General features: G+C 48.9%; 1 protein-coding gene across 4 annotated transcripts in view; it reads right to left on the bottom strand.

Annotated features, from left to right (window-relative positions):
- Window positions 1–6,930, bottom strand: part of ralgapa2 (Ral GTPase activating protein catalytic subunit alpha 2) — a 522,648-nt gene extending 515,718 nt beyond the window's left edge. For 3 of the 4 annotated variants that reach the window (XM_048535653.2, XM_059648353.1, XM_059648352.1), the window contains exon 1: window positions 6,555–6,930. In XM_048535653.2, the coding sequence (XP_048391610.2) occupies window positions 6,555–6,660 (106 nt within the window). In that variant the 5' untranslated portion in view covers window positions 6,661–6,930. The remainder of the gene's footprint in view (window positions 1–6,554) is intronic. The other variant, XM_059648351.1, reaches the window with a different exon arrangement.
- Window positions 6,931–23,520: the final 16,590 nt, after the last annotated feature.

Genomic DNA, 23,520 nt, shown 5'->3' with positions numbered 1-23,520 from the left:
CCAGTTCGGATCTTATAAGGACAAATCAAATATTGCGAACTAGACAATAAATGGAAAAGTCCTAGGGAAAATTGATAAACAGAGATCTGGGTGTTCAGGTCCATTGTTCCCTGAAGGTGACAACGCAGGTCAATAGGATGGCCAGGAAGGCATATGGCATGCTTTCCTTCATTGGACGGGGTATTGAGTACAAGAGTTGTCAAGTCATGTTGCAGTTGTATAGGACTTTGGTTCGGCCACATTTGGAGTACTGTGTACTGTTCTGGTCGCCACATTACCAAAAGGATGTGGATGCTTTGGAGAGGGTGCAGAGGAGGTTCACCAGGATGTTGCCTGGTATGGAGGGTGCTAGCTATGAAGAGAGGTTGAATAGATTAGGATTATTTACATTAGAAAGATGGAGATTGAGGGGGGACCTGATTGAGGTCTACAAAATCATGAGGACTATAGACAGAGTGGATACCAAGAAGCTTTTTCCCCCCCCCAGAGTGGGGGACTCAATTATTAGGGGTCATGAGTTCAAAGTGAGAGGAGGAAAGTTTAAGGGAGATATGTGTGGAAAGTTCTTTACACAGAAGGTGGTGGGTGCCTGGAATGCATTGCCAGCAGAGGTGGTAGACCCAGATACATCAGCGTCTTTTAAAATATATTTGGACAGGTACATGGATGGGCAGGGAGCAAACAGACACAGACCCTTAGAAAATAGATGACAGGTTAGGGAGAGGATCTCAATCGGCGCAGGCTTGGAGGGCCGAAGGGCCTGTTCCTGTGCTGTAATTTTCTTTGTTCTTTGCATTTTAATGATTTGTGAAATACTGGTGAATGACAATGGAACACGATCGACCACACAGACACACAAATGAATAAAAGCTACTTAACAGGTATGAAAAGTGATCAAACATTTATTGAAATGTTAGCTTTTACCTGAGGGCAATTATACAAAGCCTCAGTGGGGTCCTGTTTGGAATACTATACGGACCGAAGAGGCTGTTTCTGTGCTGTATGAGTCTGTGAAGTTTTGGGCACGGCATACCACTTTTAAGGAAATACATGCCAGACTTGTTCAAGGTTTTAAAGAGTGAAGCCATAAGGACAGATTGCAAAAGTTACACTCTATTTTGAAAGAATGGTCACTCAAGTGTTTGAAATATTAAAAGGACTCAATGAAGCTGAGAGACTCCAACCATCATATGGAATTTTCCTTGCACATGGTATACTTGTTTGAGCATTATTGTTGCATCATGCTCCTCAGGTCATGTATTAAAACCTCCATCTATAATGACCATAGATGGCATTACCTATGACCACCTGAGTGTATCCCAGAAGACAATTACGTTACCTCGTCATGCCCTGAAAGTGTCAACAGCCTTGAATATTTGGCATTTGAAGGTGGATGTAAGCCCTGTGACAGAAGAAATGCAACTAAAATGTGGATGAGCTAATCCCTGAAGTAGCAAACGACAGTTGCAACCTGCAAGTAAAGACACAGCTAAATGTGAATACAAGTTAATGACTAAGCCCTCATACTCACCCCAAAGTAAAATGCCAGCACAAAAAGGTGGAGGACAGCTGATCAGTTATGATAACTGAATTAGGTGGCCTCTTAATACATTCCTTTATAATGCCAGTTATCATATATACAGTCCTGAACTTAAGCTCTTCTACTAGTCAACAAGATCTCAAATTCCCAATAATACACCCATAGAATCACTTGTACTCCAAAGTTCGTTTAATTTTGATTTTCTGTTGGTGATGCCATGGGTGATCCTCTTGTAATCTAAACTGATGGAGTTCAATTGAAAAGTCAAAGCACATTTATTTGATTTGCAAGCAACTGCTCCAGAAAATCTGAAGCTAAACATGCCACATTGTCATATCAAATTTACAAGTATGCACATTTTAATTGATGCAAAGAGGGGAGTTTAAATGAATCAGCAAGCTATGACACTAGACTTTCTAGCCTAGGACCTGGAGTTCACGTATAATTGTAAATGATGACCTCGTTTAAGCAGTTATACAAATCCTACGCAAAATTACATATGGGACAAATCAACACAGTTGCCATTTGGCATGCATCAGGAAACTTCTACCAATTAAGCACAAACAGCAATTTCACTCAAAAGCTAAGAGAAGTGTTGAAAAGTATCAATGCAGCAATATGTATGCTCTTGAATTTGTACAGAATCAAACTGTTTGGTCAGAAAATACGAAAACTACTTTGCCTCCAATCTGACCTATAATGCTTGTTGCCGACAAAGTAGAGAAAATGAAATGTTCCATTCTCTAATGCAGCACTGCTTCCTTTAATAAGTACAAAATTCATCCCAAAAATACAAAACTAGTTAAGTTTGATTAAACAGTAAGTACAGAGAGAGTTCAATAAGCCTTGCATCATATGGCATATACCGGGATTCTCAAAGCTCCAATCTTTCTCAGCTACATCAAGCGAATATGTTTTTATGCTTTTTTCACTCCCACTATCAATGGCTCCCAGGGATCTCTCTTGTCGTCACTGCCTGGAATCCTCAAACAACAACACTCTCCTAACAAATATATCCTCAGATAAATTGGAACTAAAGGACCCTGAGGTCTACTCATCTCCATGACATAGCCTGCATAATGATTGTTACCAATGACATTTAAGGTTTACTGATTGCTTTTGAGTTAATTTTGCTCCAACTCACTCTCAACTGCCACCACTGCAAGATTTGCATACACTGCATTTCCAACCAAGCAAGGTGTTTGGGACCTGAGGGGAATTTTTTCCACACAGATGACGGTTAAGAAACAGTTGTAAATTTCTGAACTGCAATTTGTTTTGCATGTTCTGGCAATCACCACGAACTATGCATTTGCAACCATAGCTCCGAATAAAATCTCTACCTGTACTACTTGCAAAACATCTTATACACTTGATATATCAAAAAACTCCCCTGGGAATTCTGAGTCCATCATTCGTCAAACATGTGGAAGACTAGAATTTTTGCCATTTCCAAAAGGGAAAGCAGTTTATATCGATGCTCAATTAAGTGCAGTCAAAAGTTAATTTACGCCTGAAAATAAAATACATCTATCAAGGTCTCACCAAATCTGCTTGATCAGATGTTAATTAAACCTCAATTGAGGCACACATGCAGAGAAACTCTGTAGAAGCAACAAAACTTCCAAATGTTCACAAAGCCATTCAAGTCTTTTCATTCCAAGGGAAAGAAAGCTATCCAAACTAAAGTCCAAAATCAAATATTGCCTTCTGCAAATTCATAAAATACAAACAATATTAAAGACAATACAATACTTAAAAGTCCAGAAAGATCCAGGATTCCATCCAATTAAAATTAACACACAATGTAATTGTTTACATTTTATACACTTTCAGTTGTTTCCAAACTTGGCTTTAACATATGGTAAATATTCACAAACTCCCAGGGCCCCAGACGTTTATCAAAATTTAACATCAACTAACACTGGACCAGAAAGGCATACCACTTTAAAAACCAAAAGAACTGCTGATGCTGTAAAATCAGGAACAAAAACAGAAGTTGCTGGAAAAGTTCAGCAGGTCTGGCAGCATCTAAAGAAAAAAAAATCAGTTAATGTTTTGGGTCTGGTAACCCTTTCTCAGAACTAAGAGTGGCTGGGTAAACGTTGGTTTATATGCAGAAAATAGGGACGGGGTAGGGATTAAATGATAGGATGGAGTCCGAAGACAGAAGACCTGAGCAACTGGATAGACAAAGGAGTTGATAACGATCTGGCTAGGAGGATGAACAGCTGTTAATGGGGACTGTTAGAAACTAACAATAGACAGCACGTAAATGGGAGGCACTCAGATCAAAACCTGACTGTCATTAAACCGGCTGTCAAGGGTGGTGCTATTGTAGTCTGGTGTACTGACCTCTACCTTGCAGAGGCCGAGCACCAACTCGCAGATACCTGTTCCTACCTTCCTCTGTACCATGACCCCACCATGGCACATCAGGCCATTGTATCCACTACAGTAACTGATCTCATTTCATCCGGTGATCGCACCCCCGCTTCCAAGCCCAGAGTCCCCCAACCCCACACAGCTTGTTTCTACCTCCTGCCAAAGATCCACACTGTGAGCAGTGAATGCAGTCGACTAGATTCTTGGAAGTGCAGGTGAAGTGTTGCTTTGGGCCATGGAATACTGGGGAGGGAGGAGGTAAACAGGCAGGTGTTGCCCCTTTGCCAGTTCCAGGGGAAGGTGCTATTGGGTTTGTGGGGGGGGGGGAAGAAGACAAGGGAGAGAGAAGAGGTGCTGGGGGCGAAGGAAGAGTGGGCCAGGGTATCCTGGAGGGAAGGGTGCCTGTGGACAAGGGAGGGGAGGGGAATGTGCGTCTGGAAGTGGCAGGAATAGCATCTGTTGATCTTCTGGATATTGATGCTGGTGGGATGGTAGTAAGGATATGGGGAACACTATCGTTGTTGCGGGAGGGAAGAAAAGGGGTGAGGGCGGATGTGCAGGAGATGCATCGGATCCGGTTGAGGGGCCTGTCAACAACAGTGCTGGGGAATCCTCGGTTGAGAAAGGTGGTGCACATTTCACAGGCTCCCGTGTTGTAGTTGGCCTCATCTGAATGTATACGATGGAGGTCTTCCTGCAGCAAAACACCTGAACCATCTCCACCCTCCAACACACTCCTCCGCTCAGCCAAGCTCATCCTCACCCTCAACAATTTCTCTTTTGACTACTCTTATTTTCTTCACGTCAGAGCATTGGTCACAGGTACCCACTTGGGCCCCTGTTATTCCTGTCTCTTTGTGGGATATGTAAAGCATTCCTTGTTTGGAGTCCTATTCCAGCCCCCAACCACGAGTCCTTCTCTGATATATCGATGATATCATTGGTGCTGCTTCCCTCTCTCATCCAGAATTCAACAAGAGTGCCTTCAAAATGTCCACCTTCTTCCTTAACCAAGAATTCCTCACCACAATTGTTGACAGGGCCCTCAACCGGGTCTGACATCTCCCGCACTTCTGTCCTTGTCCCTCATCTTCCGTCCCTCAACAGCAACAGGGTTCCCCTTATCCCACCAGCATCCACATCCAGATCATCAGACACCATTTCTGCCACTTCCAGTGAGATGCCACCACCAGATGCATATTCCCCTTCCTTGTCTGCCCTCCACAGGGACCGTTCCCTCCAGGTCACCCTGGTCCACTCTTCCATCACTCCTAGCATTCCCCACCTCCCCTCACGGCATGTTCTCTTGCAATTGGTGATGATGCAACACCTGCTCATTGACCTCCTCCCTTCCCACTATCCAATGGCTCAAACATACTTTTCCAGGTGAAGCAACACTTGAGCAGCACTTCCCAGAATCTAGTCTACTGCATTCACTTCCCACAACGTGGTCTCCTCTACGCTGGGGAAACGAAGCATAGACTGGGTGACTGGTCCTCGGAACAGCTACGTTCTGCTTGCAAAAAAGACCATGAGAAACCTATCGCCTGCCACTTTAACACACCATCCTGTTCCCTGGCCAACATACCTGTCTCTAGCTTGCGGGAGTTTTCCAGCAAAGCTCAACGCAAGCTGGAAAAACATCTCATTTTCCACCTTGGACCCTGCAGTGCTCCAGATCAATCGAGAGTTCAAAAACTGTAGCACCTAAACTCTTCCTTGTCCTAGCCCTCTACCCTACACACTGGGCCTAGTTATCACATAACACACTACCTACTGTTAGTCACTAACAGTCCCCATTAACATCTATTCACTCTCCTGGCCAGATAACCAACAGTTCCTCTCTCTCGCTTCAGGTCTATCCTATCGTTTAACTCCTGACCCCTAACCCCTTCCCTACTCTCTGCATAGAACCTGACAATTTCCCAGCTACAATTAGTTCTGAGGAAGGTTCACTGGACCCAAAATGTTAACACACCAAAAGAGCTGCGGATGCTGTAAATCTTCGTCTGAAGAAGCATCACCGATCCTTCACAGATGCTGCCAGACCTGCTGAGCTTTTCCAGCAACTTTGTTTTTGTAGCATATATGAGCCCAGGTTATCTACCCTGGGGGAGGGGTCGGGGCAGTAGATGGGAAGGGAGCACACTTAGAAAAATGGGAAAGAGAAGGGAGAGGTTACGGGGTTGCAGGGAGCTGAGGGTCCAGTGCAGAGGAGGGAGCCGGCGTAGATGCATTTGTCCTGGGTACGTGGCGAGGGCGAGAGGTGCAGGGGAGGCGAGGCAAGTGCGGTCCGGGGGTACCAAGAGAAGGGTGCGAGGATCAGAGGGGATTGTGGCGGAGATGAATGAATGTGGTAGGGTAGCTTTTGTTCTTTGGGTTACAGGTTGACATTTAAAGGAATTTCATCGACCATCATGTTTCCTGAGCCTCATGAATTTCCTGCCGAAACAACCCCGACGGCGCCTGCGCGCCTCCCTCTAGATTGGACCGTTGGTGGAGATGCCCTTCGTTAGCAGACGTTGAGGGGAAGTGGGCAGGAAGACCATACGGCCCACAATCGCCCCTCGAGACCTGTCCTGACGCACGTCTCCGTCCCCTTCCCGCGTTTGCCAGCCTGCTCACCCACCTAGCAGAGTCCTCAGGTGCTTCAGGCGGGTCAGCACATCCTTCTTTGGGTCCAGAACTTTCTGTGTAGATTTCTTGACGTCTCCATGAGCCTTTCTGGAAAACATTCCGTTCCGCGAGCGGCCCGAAACCTCCGTCTTGTTCGCAGTCCGGCCGCTCTACCCTCCGCTTCCAACAGTCGCCCTCAAGCTCCCCGACGCATCTCCGCCGATCTTTTGGATCCCTTAGATTGTTGACCTGTTCTTCTTCCGCTCTCCCGCCTCACTGACACTGACCTCCGCTCAGCTCCCGTCCTGCGGGTGTAAACACGGAACTCGCCGCCATACGCCCAACGGTCATTGGGCCCTGCCTCGCGCGACACGCCCCCTCTGACGCAAGACGCCCTGCGTGGAGACGGGGCTTCGGGACACCGAAATCGGCACCCTCTTCATCCGGGGTCGTCGCCGCTTCGGGATTCCGCATGCGCGCTAGCGACACGAGCCCCCGTAGAGGCGGGGCTTTGAGCTCCCCCGCCCTCCTGACTCCACCCACTATTGAGGCTGTGGGGTGCATAGCTATATCCCAGCAATAATGTGTGGTGTTGGGGTTAGGTATTTTAATTCAGTTACTCTCATATGCAGTGAAATGCGTCCAGGATTGGTGGGAAACTGGAACCGAGCTCTGCTGGCCCCAGAATAGTGACATTACCATTGTACCACAAGAATCTAATTAATCCATTAGCCTGTGGAATTCTCTTTTACTGAAAGCACTTAAGACCAAAATATTGAATGTTTTCAAGTAATTGATAATTTTTAGGATGGCTCAGTGAGTAGCACTGCTGCATCATGGCTGCTGGGACCTGTGTTTGATTCTAAAGTGGACTTTGCATGCTCTCTCGTGTCTGGTGTCAGTTTCCGCCGGGTGCTCTGGTTTCCTCCCACCTCCAAAGATGTTTAGGTTAGGTGGATTGGCCTTACTAAATTGGCTATATTGTTCAGGGATGTGTAGGTTAGGTGCATTAGCAACAGGAAAATGCAGGAATGGGTCTGGGTGGGATTCTGTTCAGAGGGTCAGTGTGGACATTGGGCCAAATGGCCAGTCCCCATACTGGGGATTCCATGAAAGGGTATGGAGAGCAAATGGGAGTAAGGGACTTGAGTTGGATGGTCAGCCATGATCATATTGGATGGTGATGTGGGCTGAGTGACCTATACCTGCTGTTATTTTCCACTTTCCTGTACAGTGCGATCCCTTTTTCTGTTGAGTGAATTTCCTGTTTCAATCCACCCACTGTTTACAAATCTCTTGGTCCCACCCAGCATCCACAAATTCCAACAATCCATGGTTCTCCCTACTCTAATCCATTTCTTTTTAAAGAGCCAGCCTGATGACAGTTCCTACCAAGATCTCATTTCTCCTTCCAGTGACTGACTCAACAATGCCTCAAGCAACTTCTATCTGCTGTTTAGCTTTGCAGCTCCTCAATACACCTTCCCTTTCTACCCACTCGCTGTCTTCTTTCCTCCTGTACATCACCTCTTCTTGATCTTTCTCTCTGTCCTTCCTATTTCCCTGGCCCCACATATTTGTTCAGTTATTCTCCACCCTTTGACCTACTTTGGAAAAAATTTAAGCAGGTCTTGACTATCCAGGTACAATGCCATATTTATCAGAGTGTTGACACACCAGTACATGGATGATAGTTTATAAATCTTTAATATTGTACCTTAAAGGCTACATCTTCAAAAGTCTGCTTGTGTTGCTCCTGCAACTGCTGGGGTGCACTCAGCCTTTGCAGTCACAGTGGCAAAAACATCACTGCCAGCAATACTGCAACAAAGTGCCTGTATCATAGAATACAAGCAATAAAATGAGTATTTCCAAATAGTTTAAGAGAAATCAAACCCTGAGGTTGTGATTTATACACTGTCCCACTCCCAACATTTGGCTGCTCAAGTCCTGACCCCTCACTGACATAAACAATGTGCACCTGGAACCTGGAACTGACTGACCTTTCACTTCCTTGCTCTCACTGCCACTCTATTTATTGACCTAGGAGCAATGAAACAAGGCAGCTCCAGATACACAAGATAGGATTGTCAGATGTACTTGTGGATTGAATTCTCTTGTCAGTTGACAATGGAAAATTGACCTTTGATTTGATTGTGACTCACTGGAGTTTCAGCCAGGGGATAAACACAATCCCTCATCATAGAACTTGCAATTTCTTTGTCAAAAATTAAAGTAAGCTGGCACCTAAAACCACAGGTTGTAGAAGGATATAGACTGCTGATTATGTTATCACAATTCTTTATTTGTACTACGACTCAACATTTGCCTCAAGGTCACAAAGGTAAGGGTTTTTTGCTTCCTGCTAAAAATTGTAGCACAAATTCGAACTGCTTTTGAGCAGAGCAGGGAAAATTCCATCAGATTAAGAGCAAATCTGGTAAACATGACCATATGATAACAGCAGTCAACTGCGCAGCCAAAATGCCTAGCTGCAGTTCTTTGTAAGAGAATAAGGGACATTCTCTTCTACAGTCTGGTCCATCTTGTAGTTAAATCTGAGTACATATTTTAAGGATTTAGATTTTAAAATAGTGGCATATGGATTTTAGTTAATGATCTGAATGATTTGATTTTTGTGAGTAACCAAAACGCATACATGTCAGAGAGCTGAGAACCTCCTGGGTTGTTAATGGAAATTTGTATGTACTGTAGTTATTTAAGAGGTAGGGCAATCATTGAAAGCTTTATTTTGGTTCAAGGTTTTAATTTTTAGTTTAGAAACAGAACAGTGATTGAAAGCATTTTTGGGCATTTTGAAGGAGACTTAGATCAAAAGCAAGAGATAATGGGAACTGCAGATGCTGGAGAATCCAAGATAACAAAGTGTGAAGCTGGATGAACACAGCAGGCCAAGCAGCATCTTAGGAGGACAAAAGCTGACGTTTCGGGCCCAGACCCTTCATGAGAGAGGGGGTTGTGGAGAGGGTGCTGTAATAAATAGGCAGAGAGGGGGAAGCGGACCGAAGATCGATAGAGGAGAAGATAGGTGGAGAGGAGAGTATAGGTGGGGAGGTAGGGAGGGGATAGGTCAGTCCGGGGAGGACGGACAGGTCAAGGAGGCAGGACGAGGTTAGTAGGTAGGAAGTGGAGGTGCGGCTTGAGGTGGGAGGAGGAGATAGGTGAGAGGAAGAACAGGTTAGGGAGGCGGGGATCAGCTGGGCTGGTTTTGTGATGCAGTAGGGGGAGGGGACGAGCTGGGCTGGTTTTGGGATGCAGTGGGGGAAGGGGAGATTTTGAAGCTCGTGAAGTCCACATTGATACCATTGGGCTGCAGGGTTCTCAAGAGGAATATGAGTTGCTGTTCTTGCAACCTTCGGGTGGTATCATTATGGCACTGCACAAGGCCCAGAATGGACATGTCGTCTAAGAAATGGGAGGGGGGAGTTAAAACGGTTTGCGACTGGGAGGTGCAGTTGTTTATTGCGAACCGAGTGGAGGTGTTTTGCAAAGCAGTCCCCAAGCCTCCTCTTGGTTTCCCCAATGTAGAGGAAGCCACAACAGGTACAGTGAATGCAGTATACCTCATTGGCAGATGTGCAGGTGAACATCTGCTTGATATGGAAAGTCATCTTGGGGCCTGGGAAGGGGTTGAGGGAGGAGTTGTGGGGGCAAATGTAGAACTTCCTGGGGTTTCAGGAGAAGGTGCCGGGTGTGGTGGGGTTGGAGGGGAGTGTGGAGCGGACAAGGGAGTCCCGGAGAGAGTGGTCTCTCCAGAAAGCAGACAAGGGTGGGGATGGAAAAATGTCTTGGGTGGTGGGGTCGGACTGTAGCTGGCGGAAGTGTTGGAGGATGATGTGTTGTATCCGGAGGTTGGTGGGGTGGTATGTGAAGACTAGGGGGATCCTATTTAGGCGGTTATTGTGGGGGCGGGGTGTGAGGTATGTGTTGCAGGAAATGCGGGAGACACAGTTGAGGGTGTTCTTGACCACTGAGGGGGGGAAGTTGCGGACCTTGAAGAACATGGACATCTGGGATGTGCGGGAGTGGAATGTCTCATCCTGGGAGCAGATGCGGCGGAGGCGAAGGAATTGGGAATAGGGGATGGAATTTTTGCAGGAGGGTGGGTGGGAAGAGGTGTATTCTAGGTAGTTGTGGGAGTCGGTGGGCTTGAAGTGGACATCAATTTCTCGCTGGTTGCCTGAGATGGAGACAGAGAGGTCCAGGAAGGTGAGAGATCTGTTGGAGATGGCCCAGGTGAACTTGAGGCTGGGGTGGAAGGTGTTGGTGAAGTGGATGAACTGTTCAAGCTCCTCTTGGGAGCAAGTGGCGGCGCCAATACAGTCATCAATGTAACGGAGGAAGGGGTGGGTTTTGGGGCCAGTGTAGGTGCGGAAGAGGGATTGTTCCACGTAACCCACAAAGAGGCAGGCTTAGCTTGGGCCCATGCGGGTACCCATGGCCACCCCCTTTGTCTGTAGGAAGTGGGAGGATTCGAAAGAGAAGTTGTTGAGGGTGAGGACGAGTTCAACTCGGCAGATGAGGGTGTTGATGGATGGGGACTGGTCGGGTCTGCAGGACAGGAAGAAGCGGAGGGCCTTGAGGCCGCCTGCATGAGAAATACAGGTGTATAGGGACTGGACCTCCATGGTGAAAATGTGGTGTTGGGGGCCAGGGAATTGGAAGTTCTGGAGGAGGTGGAGGGTGTGGGTGGTGTCACAGACGTAGGTAGGGAGTTCCTTGACCAAAGCTGAGGAAATGGAGTCCAGATAGGTGGAGATGAGTTCGGTGGGGCAGGAACAGGCTGAGATAATGGGTTGACCAGGGCAGGCAGGTTTGTGGATTTTGGGAAGGAGATAGAAACGGGCCATGCGGGGTTGGGGAACAATAAGGTTGGAGGCTGTGGGTGGGAGGTCCCCTGAGGTGATGAGGTCATGGATGGTATTGGAGATGATGGTTTGGTGCTCAGGGGTGGGGTCATGATCAAAGGTGCAGTAGGAGGAGGTGTCGGAGAGTTGGCGTTTGGCCTCGGCGATGTAGAGGTCAGTGCGCCATACTACCACTGTGCCACCCTTGTCTGCGGGTTTGATGGTGAGGTTGGGGTTGGAGCGGAGGGCTGCCCGTTCTGTGGGGGAGAGGTTCGAGTGGGTGAGAGGGGTGGAGAGATTGAGGTGGTTAATGTCTCTTCGGCAGTTGGAGATGAAGAGGTCGAGGGAGGGTTGGGGTTGGAGCGGAGGACTGCCTGTTCTGCGTTGGGGTTGGAGCGGAGGGCTGCCCATTCTGCTGAACTATTCAGTAGTCTTTCCTCCTTTTAGTCTATAACCAGCTTCCTAATATTGCTCATGATTACCCTTCCTATTGGAAACAGCTCAGAGCTATCCTGAGTTCAGGCTTTTTAAAAAAATAGCCTTTAAGATATAATTGTTATTGTACAAGATATTAATTAGACCTCAGCTGGACTATTGGGCTCTATACTTTAGGAAGGATATGAATACATTGGTTAGAGTTTTTTTTACTCATTTGTGGCATGTGGGTGTGGCTGACTGGCCAGATTTTATTATCTGTCACTGGTTGCCCTTGAGAAGGTGGTGGTGAGTTGCCTTCTTGAACCATTGCAATCCACCTGCTGTCAATTGATCCACAATGTCAATAGGGAGGGCATTCCAGGATTTTGACTACACAATAGCAAAGGAACAGTGATCTACTTCCAAGTAAGGATGGTGAGTGCAGAAGATGTTTAAGAGATATTAGCTATCATAAATCTCAGTTATAAAGATAGGTTGGAGAAGTCAGAACTATTCTCCTGGGAGTACAGAAAGTAAAAAGGAGATTTGATTTAAGATTTCGAAGTCCTTATATCCAGTCAAAGTAGACAGGGTGCAACTGTCCCCTCACTTAAAAGTGTCAAGAATGAGAGTGCTCAGATTTAAAGTGAGTTGAAAACTAATTAAATGTGATGTGGACAGAAAATATTTTTGCACAGTAAATGGTTTGAGTTTTAAAAGCACTGCCCGGAGGAATGGTGGACACAGTTTCAATGAAGACAATCAAGAGGGCACTAGCTGATTATTTGGACAGAAGTAACCCACAGGATCAGGAGGAAATAGTCATTGAATTCCCCTAAGTCAAGTAGCTCATCAGAGAGCCCATACAGGGACCACCACAGTTCTGTGATTCTGTCATCCATATTATTTATTCCTCTTTCTAAGCATTTTGTTTGATATTGTTCAAAGTCAGTGTTTCTGAAAATAAGGGAATCAGCACGGTCAGGTAACTAGAATTAAAACAGAGCACCAGCTTCAGGCTTCAAAATCGATTTGAGTACAAGAGACAAAAGTAGGATGACATTCCTGTTCCTTGTTTCACCTGCCATCAACTATTTGGAGTTCACCTGAGTTGCAATTAGTAGTGACCTAAACTCATTCAAATCTGCAGGTTAATGTTGTTTGCATAAACCAGACATTCCTGCACACTGGCCCATGCCTGGCAGAAGCTTATACCTCAAAGCAACAGAGGATAGTCAGTGTTTACCACAGCAGTAACAATGACAGCTGGCACTAGGGCCTTCTGGCTGTGTTCCAAAAGTAGCAACCATATGCCTCAAGTGCTTGCTCGATCCCATGTAAATAGGTTCCTTTCAATTTCATGCACTTTGTTTTTGTTTCTATAATATGGATCTTTGTCATATGCATTCATAAAATATATACAAATAACTTTTACAGACATTCCCTTCGAAACCAGGTTAAGTACATTTCCAAAAAAATGTCAACATGTTAGTTGACAAGTTCCTGCTATTTCTTTCACTCATCAGTCCATATTTAAACAAGTGCTTTTGTTCCATAAGATCACAAAATATTGCAGTAAAGTTAGAACATTCAGCCCATCAGGTCTGCGCTGCTGTTCAATCACGGCTGATGTAAGACCAGAAGAAGTAGGAACAAGAGCAGACTGTTAGGCTCCTTAAATCTTCTCTGTCATTCAATAGAATCGTGGCTGATCTGATGTTCTCACGTCCATTTTCCTGCACTTTCCCCATAACCATTGATTCCGCTATTGTGCAAGAATCTATTTACCTCAGCCTTAAAATAATTGCCCTCAAGGATCTCAGTGTCAAGGAGTTCCAAAGACTGTCAACTCATGAGAAAGGAAATCCCTCCTTGTCTCAGCCTTAAATTGGTGCCTCTTTATTCCAAGATAATGGCCACTGGTTTTAGACCTGTCCCATGAAAGGAAACATCCTCTCAGCATTTACCCTGTCAAGCCCCTTAAGAATCCTGTATGTTTCAATGAGATCGCCTTTCATTCTTCAAAACTCCAGTCAATAGACTCTTAACCTATTTAATGTTTGCACATAAAACGATCCCTTCCTACCAGGGATCATCCCAGTGAACCTTCTATGAACTGGCTCCAGTGAAACAATATTTTTCCTTAAACAAGGGGATCAAAACTGCTCACTTCTCTCCAGATGTCTCACTAGCACCTTGTATAGTTGCGTTAAGATTTACCTGCTCTAATACTACAAATCCTTTGAAAGAGGACAAATATTCCATGAGGCTTATGGATCACCTGCTGCGTCTATATGCTAGCTTTCTGTATTTCATGCAAAAGTACTCCCAGGTCCCTTTGTGTTGCAGTTTCTGCAGTTTCTCACCGTTTAAATAATATTGCAGTATGTTCCTTTGTTCTCCCTTCCAAAATGAACAGCTTCGAATTTTCCCACATTATACTCCATTTGCCAATCTTTTCCTGCTCACTGACTATATCAATATCTCTCTGTCAGCTGTTTGTATCCCTCTCACGACCTGCCTTTCCACCTATTTTTATGCCATCTGCAAAATTGGCTCCAGTACATTCACCTCCTTTCTTCGAGTCACTAATATATGTTGTTAACAGCAGTGATCTTAGCACTGATCCCTGTGGAACCCACACATCATGGGTCACCAATCTGAAAAAGAACCTTTTATTCCCCAGTCAATGTTTCCTGCCCATGAGCCAATTCTCTATCCATGCCAATAAACTACCTCCAAAGAGGCGTCTTCTGATTATTTACTCTTTTGTGATGTACCTTGTTGAATGCATTCTGAAAGCCCAAATACCAAATATCTACTAAGTTCCCTCGACCCACACTGAAAAACTCCAATAAATTAGTCAGACAGGATTTTCCATTCATGAGAAATACTGACTCTGCTTGATTAGATTATGATTTTCCAAATGTTCTGCTGTTACTTACTCAGTAATTGATTTGAATACATCTCCAACCACAGATGTTAGGTTAATTGGCCTGTAGTTATCCACTTTTTACCTCCTTCCCATTTTGAATAGGCTGTTTTCCAATCCTCTGATACTACTCCAGAATCCAATAGTTTTTGAAAAATTACAACCAATTCTTCAATTATCTTCGAGATAATGGGAACTGCAGATGCTGGAGAATTCCAAGATAATAAAATGTGAGGCTGGATGAACACAGCAGGCCAAGCAGCATCTCAGGAGCACAAAAGCTGACGTTTCGGGCCTAGACCCTTCATCAGAGAGGGGGATGGGGAGAGGGAACTGGAATAAATAGGGAGAGAGGGGGAGGCGGATCGAAGATGGAGAGTAAAGAAGATAGGTGGAGAGAGTATAGGTGGGGAGGTAGGGAGGGGATAGGTTAGTCCAGGGAAGACGGACAGGTCAAGGAGGTGGGATGAGGTTAGTAGGTAGATGGGGGTGTGGCTTGGGGTGGGAGGAAGGGATGGGTGAGAGGAAGAACCGGTTAGGGAGGCAGAGACAGGTTGGACTGGTTTTGGGATGCAGTGGGTGGGGGGGAAGAGCTGGGCTGGTTGTGTGGTGCAGTGGGGGGAGTGGATGAACTGGGCTGGTTTAGGGATGCAGTAGGGGAAGGGGAGATTTTGAAACTGGTGAAGTCCACATTGATACCATATGGCTGCAGGGTTCCCAGGCGGAATATGAGTTGCTGTTCCTGCAACCTTCGGGTGGCATCATTGTGGCAGTGCAGGAGGCCCAAGATGGACATGTCATCAAGAGAATGGGAGGGGGAGTGGAAATGGTTTGCGACTGGGAGGTGCAGTTGTTTGTTGCGAACTGAGCGGAGGTGTTCTGCAAAGCGGTCCCCAAGCCTCCGCTTGGTTTCCCCAATGTAGAGGAAGGGTACAGTGGATGCATTATACCACATTGGCAGATGTGCAGGTGAACCTCTGCTTAATGTGGAATGTCATCTTGGGGCCTGGGATAGGGGTGAGGGAGGAGGTGTGGGGACAAGTGTAGCATTTCCTGCGGTTGCAGGGGAAGGTGCCGGGTGTGGTGGGGTTGGAGGGCAGTGTGGAGCGAACAAGGGAGTCACGGAGAGAGTGGTCTCTCCGGAAAGCAGACAGGGGAGGGGATGGAAAAATGTCTTGGGTGGTGGGGTCGGATTGTAAATGGCGGAAGTGTCGGAGGATGATGTGTTGTATCCGGAGGTTGGTAGGGTGGTGTGTGAGAACGAGGGGGATCCTCTTAGGGCGGTTGTGGCGGGGGCGGGGTGTGAGGGATGTGTTGCGGGAAATACGGGAAACGCGGTCAAGGGCGTTCTCGATCACTGTGGGGGGAAAGTTGCGGTCCTTAAAGAACTTGGACATCTGGGATGTGCGGGAGCGGAATGTCTTATCGTGGGAGCAGATGCGGCGGAGGCGGAGGAATTGGGAATAGGGGATGGAATTTTTGCAGGAGGGTGGGTGGGAGGAGGTGTATTCTAGGTAGCTGTGGGAGTCGGTGGGCTTGAAATGGACATCAGTTACAAGCTGGTTGCCTGAGATGGAGACTGAGAGGTCCAGGAAGGTGAGGGATGTGCTGGAGATGGCCCAGGTGAACTGAAGGTTGGGGTGGAAGGTGTTGGTGAAGTGGATGAACTGTTCGAGCTCCTCTTGGGAGCAAGGGGCGGCGCCGATACTGTCATCAATGTACCGGAGGAAGAGGTGGGGTTTGGGGCCTGTGTAGGTGCGGAAGAGGGACTGTTCCACGTAACCTACAAAGAGGCAGGCATAGCTGGGGCCCATGCGGGTGCCCATGGCCACCCCCTTAGTCTGTAGGAAGTGGGAGGAGTCAAAAGAGAAGTTGTTGAGTGTGAGGACGAGTTCAGCTAGGCAGATGAGAGTGTCAGTGGAGGGGGCCTGGTCGGGCCTGCGGGACAGGAAGAAGCGGAGGGCCTTGAGGCCATCTCCATGCGGAATGCAGGTGTACAGGGACTGGACGTCCATGGTGAATATGAGGTGTTGGGGGCCAGGGAATTGGAAGTCCTGGAGGAGGTGGAGGGCGTGGGTGGTGTCACGGACGTAGGTGTGGAGTTCCTGGACCAAAGGGAAGAAAATGGAGTCCAGATAGGTGGAGATGAGTTCGGTGGGGCAGGAGCAGGCTGAGACGATGGGTCGACCAGGGCAGGCAGGTTTGTGGATTTTGGGAAGGAGATAGAAACGGGCCGTGCGGGGTTGGGGAACAATGAGGTTGGAGGTCCCCTGAGGTGATGAGGTCGTGAATGGTGTTGGAGATGATGGTTTGGTGCTCGGGTGTGGGGTCATGATCGAGGAGGCGGTAGGAGGTGCTGTCGGAGAGTTGGCGTCTGGCCTCGGCGATGTAGAGGTCAGTGCGCCATACTACCACTGCGCCACCCTTGTCTGCGGGTTTGATGGTGAGGTTGGGGTTGGAGCGGAGGGCTGCCCGTTCTGCGGGGGAGGTTGGAGTGGGTGAGAGGGGTGGAGAGGTTGAGGCGGTTAATGTCTCGACGGCAGTTGGAGATGAAGAGGTCGAGGGAGGGTCGGAGGCCTGGGGGTGGTGTCCAGGAGGAGGACTTGTGTTGGATGCGGGTGAAGGGGTCAGTGGAAGGAGGGTTGGGTTCCCGGTTGAAGAAGTAGGCATGGAGGCGAAGACGGCGGAAAAACTGCTCTATGTCCGACCGTGACTGGTATTCGTTGATGTGTGGTTGTAGGGGCACAAAGGTGAGCCCCTTGCTAAGGACTGACCGTTCGTCCTCAGTCAGTGGGAGGTCTGGGGGGATGGTGAAGATGCGGCAGGGCTCAGTGTGGCTGTCTCCTCTGGGGTTGCAGGCTGTGGAGGTTGTGGGCGGAGCGATGAGGTAGTCGGCCGTGGGCGGGGTTCCGTCGGCGGGGCTTCGCCGGCGTCGGCCGTGAGCGGGGTTTTGCCGGCGTCAGCCGTGGGCGGGGTTCCGTCAGCGGTTGGAGGATCGGGGTGGGCGGCAGCAGCTGAGGTGAGGGTGGTGTGTGGGCTGTAGTACCTGGACGTGGAGGTGGTGACTGCAGCAGCGGTTCCGGAAGTTCTGTGGCCGGCGGCGGCGGATGTGACGTCATCGGTGGGGTCTCCGGCCGTGTCCTCATGGTCAATGGCGGCGGGTGCATGGTGGGGGAGGGGCAGGGACAGAGTCGGGATTTGGGAGGCGCAGGAATCCTCTTGTGGGTGGCAGGGGCCAGTGAGTTGGTTGTACTTACGATTTTTGGTGTCCAGTAAAGCTGAGTGGAACTGGGTGTTCAGTCTGTGGATCCTGCGGAGGATAAAAAACAGCAGGGGTCCTTTGCAGGTCTGGGAGAGGGAGGCTCTGAGCTGGGGCAGGCTGGATTGCAGTGCCTGGATGTGCCGGCGCATGGCTGCGAGTGTCTGTTCTTGGAATCTCCAGCATCTGCAGTTCCCATTATCTCTGATACTATTTTAACCTCACTGCGAAGCCTCTTCCAGGGATGCCTAACCTGAAGAAGTTACCCTCCTCCCTCCGGACCAACCTCAGGGAATCTCTCTCCCATTGCAACTCTCTCGTAATCTCTTCGGCCTTGAAACTGCTCGACCATGTCCTGAAGCAAACCAGGTACCACAGCCACATCACCTTCCTCAGCACCTGCCTACGGAACCAGATCATCCCCAAGGGACTGCAGTCCACATTTCAGCCTTCCCAATTTGGCCCCAACCGTGACCACCTCTACACCCAGAACATTCAGACCCTTCAGAAGCGGTTCTCCCTGCGAGTCCTGAAACAGACACTCGCAGGCATGCGCCGGCACCTCCAGGCACTGCAATCCAGCCTGCCCCAGCTCAGAGCCTCCCTCTCCCAGACCTGCAAAGGACCCCTGCTGTTTTTTATCCTCCGCAGGATCCACAGACTGAACACCCAGTTCCACTCAGCTTTACTGGACACCAAAAATCATAAGTACAACCAACTCACTGGCCCCTGCCACCCACAAGAGGATTCCTGCGCCCCCCAAATCCCGACTCTGTCCCTGCCCCTCCCCCACCATGCACCCGCCGCCATTGAGCATGAGGACACGGCCGGAGACCCAACCGATGACGTCACATCCGCCGCCGCCGGCCACAGAACTTCCGGAACAGCTGCTGCAGTCACCACCTCCACGTCCAGGTACTACAGCCCACACACCACCCTCACCTCAGCTGCTGCCGCCCACCCCGATCCTCCAACCGCTGACGGAACCCCGCCCACGGTCGACGCCGACGCAACCCCGCGCACCGTCGACACCGACGGAACCCCGCCCACGGCCGACGCCGGCGAAACCCCGCCCACGGCCGACGCCGGCGAAACCCCGCCCACGGCCGAGGCCGGCGAAACCCCGCCCACGGCCGACGGAACCCCGCCCACGGCCGACGACCTCATCGCTCCGCCCACAACCTCCACAGCCTGCAACCCCAGAGGAGACAGCCACACTGAGCCCTGCCGCATCTTCACCATCCCCCCAGACCTCCCACTGACTGAGGACGAACGGTCAGTCCTTAGCAAGGGGCTCACCTTTGTGCCCCTACAACCACACATCAACGAATACCAGTCACGGTCGGACATAGAGCAGTTTTTCCGCCGTCTTCGCCTCCATGCCTACTTCTTCAACCGGGAACCCAACCCTCCTTCCACTGACCCCTTCACCCGCTTCCAACACAAGTCCTCCTCCTGGACACCACCCCCAGGCCTCCTACCCTCCCTCGACCTCTTCATCTCCAACTGCCGTCGAGACATTAACCGCCTCAACCTCTCCACCCCTCTCACCCACTCCAACCTCTCCCCCGCAGAACGGGCAGCCCTCCGCTCCCTCCGCTCCAACCCCAACCTCACCATCAAACCCGCAGACAAGGGTGGCGCAGTGGTGGTATGGTGCACTGACTTCTACATCACCGAGGCCAGACGCCAACTCTCCGACAGCACCTCCTACCGCCTCCTCGATCATGACCCCACACCCGAGCACCAAACCATCATCTCCAACATCATTCACGACCTCATCACCTCAGGGGACCTCCCACCCACAGCCTCCAACCTCATTGTTCCCCAACCCCGCACGGCCCGTTTCTATCTCCTTCCCAAAATCCACAAACCTGCCTGCCCTGGTCGACCCATCGTCTCAGCCTGCTCCTGCCCCACCGAACTCATCTCCACCTATCTGGACTCCATTTTCTCCCCTTTGGTCCAGGAACTCCCCACCTACGTCCGTGACACCACCCACGCCCTCCACCTCCTCCAGGACTTCCAATTCCCTGGCCCCCAACACCTCATATTCACCATGGACGTCCAGTCCCTGTACACCTGCATTCCGCATGGAGATGGCCTCAAGGCCCTCCGCTTCTTCCTGTCCCGCAGGCCCGACCAGGCCCCCTCCACTGACACTCTCATCTGCCTAGCGGAACTCGTCCTCACACTCAACAACTTCTCTTTTGACTCCTCCCACTTCCTACAGACTAAGGGGGTGGCCATGGGCACCCGCATGGGCCCCAGCTATGCCTGCCTCTTTGTAGGTTACGTGGAACAGTCCCTCTTCCGCACCTACACAGGCCCCAAACCCCACCTCTTCCTCCGGTACATTGATGACAGTATCGGCGCCGCCCCTTGCTCCCCAGAGGAGCTCGAACAGTTCATCCACTTCACCAACACCTTCCACCCCAACCTTCAGTTCACCTGGGCCATCTCCAGCACATCCCTCACCTTCCTGGACCTCTCAGTCTCCATCTCAGGCAACCAGCTTGTAACTGATGTCCATTTCAAGCCCACCGACTCCCACAGCTACCTAGAATACACCTCCTCCCACCCACCCTCCTGCAAAAATTCCATCCCCTATTCCCAATTCCTCCGCCTCCGCCGCATCTGCTCCCACGATAAGACATTCCACTCCCGCACATCCCAGATGTCCAAGTTCTTTAAGGACCGCAACTTTCCCCCCACGGTGATCGAGAACGCCCTTGACCGCGTCTCCCGTATTTCCCGCGACACATCCCTCACACCCCGCCCCCGCCACAACCGCCCCAAGAGGATCCCCCTCGTTCTCACACACCACCCTACCAACCTCCGGATACAACGCATTATCCTCCGACACTTCCGCCATTTACAATCCGACCCCACCACCCAAGACATTTTTCCATCCCCTCCCCTGTCTGCTTTCCGGAGAGACCACTCTCTCCGTGACTCCCTTGTTCGCTCCACACTGCCCTCCAACCCCTCCACACCCGGCACCTTCCCCTGCAACCGCAGGAAATGCTACACTTGTCCCCACACCTCCTCCCTCACCCCCATCCCAGGCCCCAAGATGACATTCCACATTAAGCAGAGGTTCACCTGCACATCTGCCAATGTGGTATACTGCATCCACTGTACCCGGTGCGGCTTCCTCTACATTGGGGAAACCAAGCGGAGGCTTGGGGACCGCTTTGCAGAACACCTCCGCTCAGTTCGCAACAAACAACTGCACCTCCCAGTCGCAAACCATTTCCACTCCCCCTCCCATTCTCTTGATGACATGTCCATCATGGGCCTCCTGCACTGCCACAATGATGCCACCCGAAGGTTGCAGGAACAGCAACTCATATTCCGCCTGGGAACCCTGCAGCCATATGGTATCAATGTGGACTTCACCAGTTTCAAAATCTCCCCTTCCCCTACTGCATCCCTAAACCAGCCCAGTTCATCCCCTCCCCCCACTGCACCACACAACCAGCCCAGCTCTTCCCCCCCACCCACTGCATCCCAAAACCAGTCCAACCTGTCTCTGCCTCCCTAACCGGTTCTTCCTCTCACCCATCCCTTCCTCCCACCCCAAGCCGCACCCCCAGCTACCTACTAACCTCATCCCACCTCCTTGACCTGTCCATCTTCCCTGGACTGACCTATCCCCTCCCTACCTCCCCACCTACACTCTCTCCACCTATCTTCTTTACTCTCCATCTTCGGTCCGCCTCCCCCTCTCTCCCTATTTATTCCAGTTCCCTCTCCCCATCCCCCTCTCTGATGAAGGGTTTAGGCCCGAAACGTCAGCTTTTGTGCTCCTGGGATGCTGCTTGGCCTGCTGTGTTCATCCAGCCTCACATTTTATTATCTTGGAATCTCCAGCATCTGCAGTTCCCATTATCAACGATCTGTGCAAAATGTCTGTTTAACTCATCTGCCATTTCCTCGTTCTCCAAGACTGTTCCCCTAGGGTTATTTTCTAAGGGACCGATGTCCAATTTGACTTATCTCTTGCTTTTTATATATTTAAATAAGCACTTATTGTCAGTTTTTATTTTCCTCTCTCGTTTGCCCTCAGTTTATTTTTTTCTCTATTTTCAGTCATCCTTTGCAAGATTCTATATTTATCCGAGTCTTCTGAGATTTCACTGACATTAGCAATCTCATATGCTTTTTCTATCAATTTAATACTCCTTAACTTCCTTTGTTAACCATGGTTGGGTTACCCCTCTCAGAATCTTTCTTCCTAATTGGGATATATTTTTGACCAGAGTCATTAATTACTTCCTTAACTGTCGTAATGTGGAGGGGCCAGTGTTGGACTAGGGTGGACAAGGTCAAAAATCGCACAACGCCAGGTTATAATCCAACAGGTTTAATTGAAGACACAAACTTTCAGAGGCTTGCTCCATCTTCAAATGCCAGTGAGAGAGGTGTCATCAGATGCAGAATTTATAAGCAAAAGATCAAAGTGTCATCGAACTGATGAAAATGTATTGAATAAACCTAAGATGGCTGTTAAATCTTCAATCAATTAGAAAGGATTAATATGCAAATCTCAGAATTTCTTTTAAGTCACTGCTCCAAGATAACTAAATGTTTTATCAGTGTACCAGAGATGACATCTCAGGTCAGACAATGCATTTTGGTTTGAGGCCTTGCTTAGAATCTGGCTATGTATTAACTTGGAGTCAGACTGGTTTTATTTCCATCGTAGAAATTTATAGAATGCCACGTTGATGGTCTGTTAACTGTCGGCCATTGCTTGTTTATTAACATTCCACCTAATCTATACACCCAGTTCACTTCAGCTAATTCTATCCTCATTTCATTATAATTCCATTTGTTTAAGCTAAGTACAGTTGTTTCTGATCCAGGTTTCTCGCTCTCAAAGTGAATATTAAATTCTATCATGTTATGATCACTGCTTTCCGAGAGGAGCTTTTGCTCAGAAGTTATTTATTAAACCTGCCTCATTATCCATTAGCAGATCCAAGATAGCCATCCCCCGGTTGGCTCCATGACATATTGCTCCAAGAAATGATTCAAAATGCTCTATGAATTTCTTGCGATAGCTACACTTTCCAATTTGATAAACCAAATCAATATTAAGATTCAAGTCACCCATAATTATTGTTCTGTTATTTTTATATGCTCCTATTATTTGTTGATTTATAGCCTATAAGCCCATATATTTCTCACCCCCATTCTCCTGACTTCTCCCCATAACCGTTGATCCCCTCTCTGATTAGGTACCTGTCTAAAGGGCCATGTGGACTCTCACTCGATAAAGAGGCCTGGGGTGCAGACGCAAAGCTCCTTGAAACTGGAGGCACACAGAGACAGGATAGTGAAGAAGGCATTTGGTATGCTTGCCTTCATTGGTGAGTGCATTGAGTATTGGAGTTGGGGCATCATGTTGCAGCTGTACGACTGGACATTGGTTAGGCCACTTTTAGAAAACTGCATTCAATGACTCCAACCTCTCCCCCGCAGAACGGGCAGCCCT

This window comes from Stegostoma tigrinum, chromosome 9 (assembly GCF_030684315.1).
Source record: "Stegostoma tigrinum isolate sSteTig4 chromosome 9, sSteTig4.hap1, whole genome shotgun sequence".
NCBI lineage: Eukaryota > Metazoa > Chordata > Chondrichthyes > Orectolobiformes > Stegostomatidae > Stegostoma > Stegostoma tigrinum.
The sequence above is the reverse complement of the archived record's forward strand: the minus strand, read 5'-3'. Positions and strand labels throughout refer to the sequence as shown.